Genomic DNA, 8948 nt, shown 5'->3' with positions numbered 1-8948 from the left:
CTGCAGCTGTCATTTGCAGTCTATGCATTCTCGCTCATCACCTTCTTTTATGTCCACATGCAAAATTCATGGTTTCCTTCATACTCTGCTCTTTTAATTTTCCCCTGTCTTAACGTTACCTCTAGCTGTCCCCATTTCCGTCCATCCTTGGCTCGCTTTCCATCCCACTTTCCTTGGGATGTTTCCCAAATGTCTTGTCCTATGTGCTTCATTAATGTTTTTCTTCTCCCCGCTGCTCTTGCCGTCCATTTGTTGACTCCGCATTTCCATCTGGCATCCCCTTGCTGTCCCTTCTCGGTCTTGTTGTCCTGTTCTCCCTTCTCCCACCCCTTTCCATTTCTGCCCCTACACTTCTCAGGTCAGTCCTTTCTCTTCCCTCTTCCGTCATCCAAGTCCTCTCTGTCCTTTCTTCCATCCTTTGTTGTTCCGTGGGTGATCTGTGCTGACCTACCTGCACCTGCCCTCGTCCTTCTACCCTCCCATCAGCGTCACCCAAATTCTCTAGATGTTGCCTATCTACTTTGATGCTTGTGTCATTTGGTTCATTTCCTCATTCTGGCTAAGCTCTGCTTCTCCCGCGTCTAACTGTTTCTCTCTGTTTCGGCATCCCCAGTTCGCAAGGAGGTCCATCGGTGCATTTCCTTTCCTTTTCACGTGGGAGGATATGGTGTATGCCAGCCGTTGAAGTTTCTTTTCAATGTCGGCTATTACCCATGCCGTCCTCCAGATTTTGCATAGTTTTTCCGCTGAAGTTCCCTGCTGTAGTTGTTTTATGGTTTTTATGACCAGCCTGGAATCACCTTCTATCTGCAGTCTTTGGTACCCTTCTCGTATCGCTATCTCTAGTCCCCTATTTAGTGCGTGGTATTCTGCTTCATTGTTTGTGGCAATGTCATAATCCATTGCATATGCCCATTTGATCTTTCCTTCCTCGTCTCTGAATATCCCTCCAATACCTACCTCCCTTGGGTTGCCTTTGGCTGCCCCATCGAAGTTTAGTTTTATGAATCCTTGTGGAGGGTTCCTGTATCTTTCTTCGGCTCTTGCCTTGCCTGCATCATGTTCCTTCCCTATGCTGCTTGAGTTTTTTGCTTTGATTTCCAGTCGGTTCATGATGTTGGTTTTCGTTCCTTCCGTCTTCCAGTCTTCCTCTTTCCAGTTTCCCAAGATGATTGTTTCTCTTATATTTTTCATGATTTGGTTCCAGATTTCCCCTTTGTCTTTTTTTTCTTCGCTGAATATTACCCTGTTTCGTGCTTTCCAAAGGTTCCACAGGAGAAACCCGATTGACAGGTTCCAAGCATGGTTTAGGATTGTGTTGCGGTATGGCTTGCTGCTCCATTGCTCTATTGTTATTTTGATGCTCCCTAAATTTCTTTCTGTAATCTCAAAAAGTTGTTGGTGATTTTGCCACATGTTATTACTTACACTGCAGGAATTTACGACGTGCTCCATGGTTTCTTCTTGATTTTGGCATAATGCACATCGTGAAGGCCCATGCGTCCCTCTCCTTCTTAATTGATCCCAAGTCAAGGCTCTCCCATGTAGCACTGAACAGGTAAAAAATGCCACTTTTGGCCAGGTTTTTAACTGCTAAATTATTTTCCATTTTTTTATGTCTGGGTTTCCAGCTCCTCCTGTTTTTATGTGGTAGCCTTCTAAGATTGTGAACATGCCTTTTATGCATTTGCCTCATCTTATTATATCTGGTCCTTTAATTGCTATTTTCTTGGTTGCCAATTCTTTTTAATAGGTTGTCCATTGATCAGTTTCTGGGGCTTCTGGCCATTCACTCTTCATCTTCCATTTTCTCCAATAACTATTTTGTTCAGCTACCCAATAGTTTCTTACTGTGTCTTCCACTATTTGGGTTGTGTACTATTGGATTTCGTGTAGCTGGGGTTCTTGAATCAGGGTTCCTCTTTGTTGCCATGCTTCCTGCCAAAAATCTGCTTTGTCTCCCTCACGAATTTCCCAGAAGTTGTTGTCTCTTATCAGGGCTCTATTCATACTTGCCAGGTTCCAAATCGCTGAGCCTTTCCTTTCTGAGAGGGTTTGGAGTTTACCTTCTGGCATCCTTGCTATTTCATATTTCTGTTCCCATAGCTTTTTCCATAGGTCATTCCCTCCTTGAATCCATCTCCACCATAATTTTGTCCCCATGACTTGGTTTAAAACATAAGGGTCTCTTAGTCCTAGACCTCCCTCTGAGACAGACCTGCTTAACCATGTCCATGAAAGTAGAGCCCATTTTTTTGATTTGTTTGCCCCTTGCCACAGAAATTTTTTGAAGATTTGCACCATTTTTTGGCATATGGTCTTAGGGATCGCTTGACTGGCCATCTAATAGACTGGCATAGCTTGAAGGATTGATTTCAGAAGCATGAGGCGGCTCAGTGTATTAAGCGTTCTAAATGTCCAATTGTCCATTCTTTTTTGAATTTTCCTTATCAAACCTTGCCAATTCACCACTTTGTACTGCTGATCACTCAGTTGTACTCCTAAGTATTTTGTTGGAAACTGCCCAATTTTGAACCCCATTGTTTTTACCAAGAAGGCTTGGCTCACTCTTGGCATGTTGAAGAAGAAGATTTTAGTTTTCTCTTTATTCACCTTTGTTCCTGAAGCTTTTGTAAATTCTGATAGGATCTCCCCTAGTTTTTTGGCTTCCTTGAGGTTTTCTTGGCTATACATCATTAAATCATCCACAAATTGCTGATGTGTAATAGTTAAGTCATCCCCCCATAATCTTAGCCCTTTGAACTCTCCTCTGCTTACTCTGGCGTTGATTAAATAACCTAAACCGTCCGCTGCTAAAATGAACAAGAACGGTGAGAGAGGGTCTCCCTGTCTTAGGCCACGGGATGGCTTAAAGGTGTCAGTAGGGGTCCCGTTAAGCAGGATTGACATACTTAGTGTGGATATCATGGACATTATCCATGCTATCCATCAATTGTCAAATCCATAGGCTTCTAGGATTTCTTGTAGATTTCCAATTGAGTTTATCATAGGCCTTTGCTAAGTCAAGTTTAACCATCATTCCTTTATTTCCCGTCTTCTTTAGGGAGTGGATCACCTCTTGTGCAACTACAATCCCATCCACAATCTGTCTCCCTTTCACAAACCCTGTTTGTTCTTTTGCTATCAATTCTGGGAGTAGAGGTTGTAATCTTTTTACCATTATGGTGGCCAGAATTTTATAGATTACATTGCAAAGAGCTATTGGTTTGAAGCTATGGGGTTCTTCAGCCTGATCTACTTTTGGTATTAATGCCAGAAAGGTAGCATTCCATGCGGGGTGCATTCTTTTATGGCTTCTTGATTCTTCTACTGCGTTAACAATATCTTTTTTCATGAAACTCCAAGTTGCTTGAAAGAATTCTGCTGTAAAACCATCCGGGCCAGGGGCTTTATTTTTAGCCATTGACTTGACTACTTCCTCGACCTCATTCTCGGTAATTACCCTTAGAAGAGCCAGGTTTTGATCCCTGTTTACCTTTTTTGGGATGTATTGTCTTATCTTTGCTATCTCCTCATCTCTGTTACTTTGCGGCTCTATCAGTATGCCCTTGAAATGTTGGATTAGGAGATTTTCCATTTCCTCTTTCTAGATTACCCTGTTACCTTGTTTATTTTTGAGGGAGAAAATTTGGTTCTGCTGCCTGTGTTGCTGCATCGCTCGATGGAAGAATTTTTTATTCCGTTCTCCCTCTTTTAACCACTGAACTCTTGACTTTTGTCGCCATAGGATTTCCTCCTGCTTTCTTCTTTCCTCCAGTCTAATTAGCACCTCTCCTTCTTCCTGCGCAAGCTCCTCTGTTCTTCCTTCTTCTATTATTTTTTGTTGTATCCTTTTCATTGCTATTTGGAGTTGTTCCTTGTCTTTATGGATGTTGCCGAATTCTTCTTTGTTCCAAGTCTTAAGTTTGCTTTTCAGCTCCTTGAGTCTCAATTGGAGTGTGTGCATCTTATTCTTACCTTGAATTTCTACTTCACTATTCTACCACCAGGTTTCCATCTTTTCTATGAGTGTTGGATCTCTTAGCCAGAAGGCTTCAAACCTGAAAGGTTTGTGCTGGTTTTGATTGTTCATGGCAATTTCAAGTTTTATTGGCCAGTGATCTGATCCTTGGCATGGTAAGATCATTGCTTCATAGATCATTGCTTGGAGGGATGTCTAAGTTTCCCTAAATCTCTCCATATCTGCATCCCCTCGTTGCAGTCCTCCTTTCTTTTCCGTTGTGGTTGTGATCATATTAAAATCTCCTGCTATCACCCATAGTTTTTCTGTGTGCAGGTTTCCCATTCGAAGCAACTGTGTTAGGAAGGCCTCTCTCTCAAGCGGTATGTGAGGCCCATACACCGCTGATACAAGGAACCAATCTTTATGTCCTACCATTTTGAATCTCCCTGATAGAATCCTTCTCATAGGTCAACCATTACTTCTAATGGATATCATGGTATTGCTATACCCCCTGCACTCCCTTTTGCATCTACTGTCATGCTTTCATAATAAGGCTTGATTTTTTTAAGAATTTCCTCCATTTTTGCTCCCGTTATTTTTGTTTCTTGAAGCAGCATGATCTGAGGTTTTTCTTTTTTGATCCTCTCAGCCAGATACCTTTGCTTACCCTTGCTGTTAAGCCCTCTTATATTCCATGATGTAATAATCATTGAGACGGTTGGGTTGTTTGATGGAAGACCGCTGAAAGCGACACTACTCTTCCTGTGTTGACTAACATTTCTCCCATTATTTGAATGGATTCTTGTAGGTTCTTCCATCCTTGTTTCCCCCCCTTTCCATTTGTTTTGATGTTCCTAGCTATTGTCCTATTGTGGTTCAAGTTGTTTATTCATCCCTGTGTTTCTACTCTCTTGTTTTTCTTTGTATTTTTGGAAGATGTCTTTGTATAGTTTTTTGTCTTCTTCTGGGATAAACCACTCGTCCAGGTTTTTCCACTTATCCAGTAAATTTCTTATAATTTCCTCTTTTGTGGTTGGATCATCCCCTTTTTTTATGTCTACTTCCATTACTTCATACTCCTGGTATACCTCCTTTTCTTGTTTCCTCTTTACTTATGTTTCTTCTTGAGCTTTCTACTTATTGTTGTTGGCATCCTGATTTTCCCCCCCGCCTTCCTGATCTGTCTCTTATTGGTAGTCCATCTTTCGGTTTTCTTCCTCCCCTTCTTCTGTTTGCAGTATTTCATACGTATTTGTCTCTTTAATTTTGGTTTGTTGTTCTTTCCTACCATCCTTCTAAGTTTCTTTGGTAGGTCGTTTCTTGATTTTTACTTCCTGAAACCCCTCATTGTCTTCAGTGGTTTTCCTCTGTTGCTTGGTCTTTCTTTCCTCTTCCTCTGCATTTAAGGGGCATTCATTGAAAAGGTGTCCATATTCATGACATTTTCTACATCTAAAAGGTATATGTTTGTAGTCCAATGCCTATTGCCAGACCTCCTCATGATGTTCTAGTTCAACTACACCTGGGATAGGGTTTGCAATGTTCATGTAAACACATATTCTTGCATACGAGGTATATCTTCCTCTTTTAGTTGATTCTGCTATCTTTATGAAACTGCCTATGGTGTTCCCTATTCCTTCAAGTATCTCTGGGTCCCAGAAATCCATAGGTAGTCCAAACAGTCTAATCCATACAGGTGTTGCTAGGAATTTTTCTTTGTCTAGGTTGTAGTATTCCTCCCAATACCTCATAAATAAACCTGCATTATTATGGAAATATGGTCCGTTTTCAAAAATTTTATCTTTGTCTTGCAGGTTTGAGAATATTACTGTAAATAATCCGCGTATGCCTAGCTTCAATTCAATGTGGCCGCGTGGCTACCATTTCTGCTGGATCCATCTTGTCAGTTCTTTTTCTGAGGGCTAGACTCCGCTGAACTTGCAGATCAATGCATGGTCTTTCATATAGCTTCTATACCTTTCCAGTTTGTTCATCAAAATGAAAAATCTCGATTTCTCCACTGCGCAGGGCAGAGATCTTCCTTTGCTTCCTGCTTGCCAGCATGCTCCTAGGACTGGTCCTGGTGTCCTTTGTTCATCCTCCGCTTTGTTGTTGCTTATTCCTTCTCCTACTGTCGCGTCCCTGTAGGAGGGGATCTCTCCCCTCCTAGTCTCCTCTGCCATTTCTGAGCCGCCTGTTCACTTCTTTCCATGCCTGTCCACTTGTTTTCGAGGTATTCCGCACTGCCTACCTCATGGCCGTAGGGTCATTAGGGTTGCAGAGCTCCAAGAATCCCTCATCATATTTTTTTTCTACTATGTTAGTTTTCTCTTCATGCAAATGTTAAGAGAAGGGAAGATAGTTCCTTGGTCCAACGTCACATTGTCACAATGATGGTCAACCATTGTCCAATGTTTCATTGTGACAAACATTGCCTCAATATGAAAATCAATCATGGTCAACCATATTCCAACGTCACATTGTGACAAATATTTATCTTATGGTTTATAATATTTATCTTCCTTGGGTTTATAATATTTATCCCTTGGGTTTAATATTAATCCCTTGGATTTAAAATTATTCCCTAGGGTTTATTATTCCCTTAGGTTTATAATATGTATCTTAGGGTTTATGTACCTTGGGTTTATAGTAATAATCTCTTGGGTTTAATATTATTCCCTTGGGTTTATATTATCAAACCATTTGGTTTTTAATCCCTTGGATTTTTAGTATTAATCCCTTGGGTTTATTATTCCCTTGGGTTTATAATATCAAACCCTTTAGGGTTTATATATCTTGCATTTATAATATTAATCCCTTGAGTTTAATATTATTCCCTTAGGTTTATAACACCTTTGGATTTTAGAATTAATCCCTTGGGTTTATTATTCCCTTCGGTTTATAATATCAATCCCTTGGGTTTATTTAGTTCATATTCCTCGGGTATAATATTATTCATAGGGTTTATAATATTAATCCTAGGTTTATTTTGAGTTGAGTGGAAGATGAAGCTCTGGTCTGAACTGTTGTGGGAGCACGGCTAGGGTTTGCAACAGGCCCGACTGTAGAACTGCAGCTGCACACTGCCATCTCCTCTGTTGCGTTGTCATCATCACCGTCACGGTCGGCTGGGTTCCCCCTTCGATTTCGCTATCATCGGTTTGTCTCTTTCGTTGTCCCCGGGATTGACTACAGCATGTCGGATATGGACGAGGACATGGTCGATTACTCGGTAGACCCTAATCCCTACGAGCCCATCTAGATGAGCCCTAACGATTTTCCAGAGGTAACGGTTGCTCGGTCCCTGGGAACGCCATATCCGTTGTACACTGATTTTTCGCATATCTATTTCGAACCCGACCCTTCCATGCCTAGTTTGTCATTCGCCACACTCTTTATTGCCTCTCCGGGCCTTGACTGCCCCCCCCCCCTCTGACTACGCTTCACCTTCTTGCCACTTGCATCCCACCCTCCCCCTCATATGACTCTCTGCCACTGGTTTCATTGCCCCATCTGCCCTCCTCTGCACTCCCCACCTCGGTAGGGTTTGTTCCTGCAGGGGATTCCTATCCTCTCCAACTGGATTCCCTCCCTTTCCCACACATCAAGGCAATGCCCAGTCCATCTACCTTCCCTTCTAGACCCTTTAACACGTAGACGATAAACCCTCGGACCAATAACCCTCTATCTCAGCGGGAGAACCAGGGTACTCAGGATCCCCTTCAGGACCACCCGACAACGCCTCACTCTAGTAAGGTCAAAAAAATGAAGTGTCAAAGCCTTCTGTAAGGATCTGTCCCCTAGTTTTGGTGAGGGGGCGAAAATGGGGGAATTGTGGATATGGAAAATAATCTCTTAGTGAGCAGAGTCAGAGGTAGAGCGTATTTAGCTGCTCGTCTAAGCCTTTGGGTCATGAAAATTTGGGGGAATATCTTCAAGGAGCTCCCGATAGTTGCTACCCTTGCTCGGGGATGGTTCTCTCTGAGCTTTCAGAGGGCAAAATATACCTCTTGGGCACTCTCGCAGTATTGAAATATCGATATGGCTCCTGTATTTCTCAAGAGATGGAGCCCATTATTCGATCCTGAGCGGGAACAATTAGGCGCAAGACCGCTTTGGGTCAGGCTGCCTGGGCTACCCCTCCACTTCTGGTCCGAGGATATCTTCACTGGCATTGGGAATGCGCTTGGCACCTTTCTGGACTACGACAAGTCTTACGCTACTTTAGGCAATAAATCAATGGCTCGCATTTTGGTATACCTGGATACCAGAGAGGGTTTGGAGGAGAAGATTACATTGCATTGGAAAAGATTCACGCGTATACAAATTCTGGACTACGAGGGGGTGCCTTTCAGATGCAGAAGGTGTCATAAGGTTGGTCATCTCTATAAAGAATGCCCTCTAGTTTTCTCTGTCGCCTCCCCCTCCAAAGTCGTGGATGAAGTTGTTCCTACTGCACCCTCATCTGCTGAAGGCCAGACACCTCGGTCACAGGGTCCTAAGACAACAGAGTGCGGATCAACTCAGGTGCCACCTTCGGCCTCTCCCTGTCCTCCCTCCCCGCCTATGATGAGATCCAGGGTGGCAGCTGCGGCCGCTCGCTCATCAGGTACTCCTCCTCCCCTCTTCTCTGTATCTTCTATTTCTTTAACTTGTTCTGCACAGCACTTGCATGTTGCATATGCATCCATACCTGGCATATCTTCATCTGCTATTACTTGTCCTTTGGAACTCCACCATCCATCTATCTCGACCACTCCACCATCTATTCCTGGGTTGGCTCTCACATCCTCACCCCCAGATCTTTCAACCACCTCTGGACATTCTCACTCATACAATCTTTGATCCCGAGTGTCACACCCTCCTGAGCATGTCGGGATTGGGTTGATCTCCCCTCCTAAAATTTCCAAGAGCACCAGGGGCCGACACTCTTTCATTTCAAAAGCTATCATGCAGGCTGGGGTGGAAGTGGCTCATGGTAGAC

General features: G+C 43.0%; 1 protein-coding gene across 1 annotated transcript; it reads right to left on the bottom strand.

The window, feature by feature from the left end:
* Positions 1–516: 516 nt before the first annotated feature.
* Positions 517–1113, bottom strand: LOC149151757 (uncharacterized). The gene has a single exon (XM_089443252.1). It carries the CDS (start codon positions 1111–1113, stop codon positions 517–519), a length of 597 nt encoding a protein of 198 aa, XP_089299378.1.
* Positions 1114–8948: the final 7835 nt, after the last annotated feature.

The sequence above is a fragment of the Pinus tabuliformis genome, chromosome 9 (assembly GCF_031772625.1).
Source record: "Pinus tabuliformis cultivar Carrire ecotype Pingquan chromosome 9, CPIR1, whole genome shotgun sequence".
In the NCBI taxonomy this organism is placed as follows: domain Eukaryota; kingdom Viridiplantae; phylum Streptophyta; class Pinopsida; order Pinales; family Pinaceae; genus Pinus; species Pinus tabuliformis.
This window is presented reverse-complemented; position numbering and strand designations above follow the sequence as displayed.

Excerpts from the sequence above, each read along its gene's own strand:
- LOC149151757 (XM_089443252.1), bottom strand. The coding sequence starts at position 1,113 with ATGAACCGACTGGAAATCAAAGCAAAAAACTCAAGCAGCATAGGGAAG.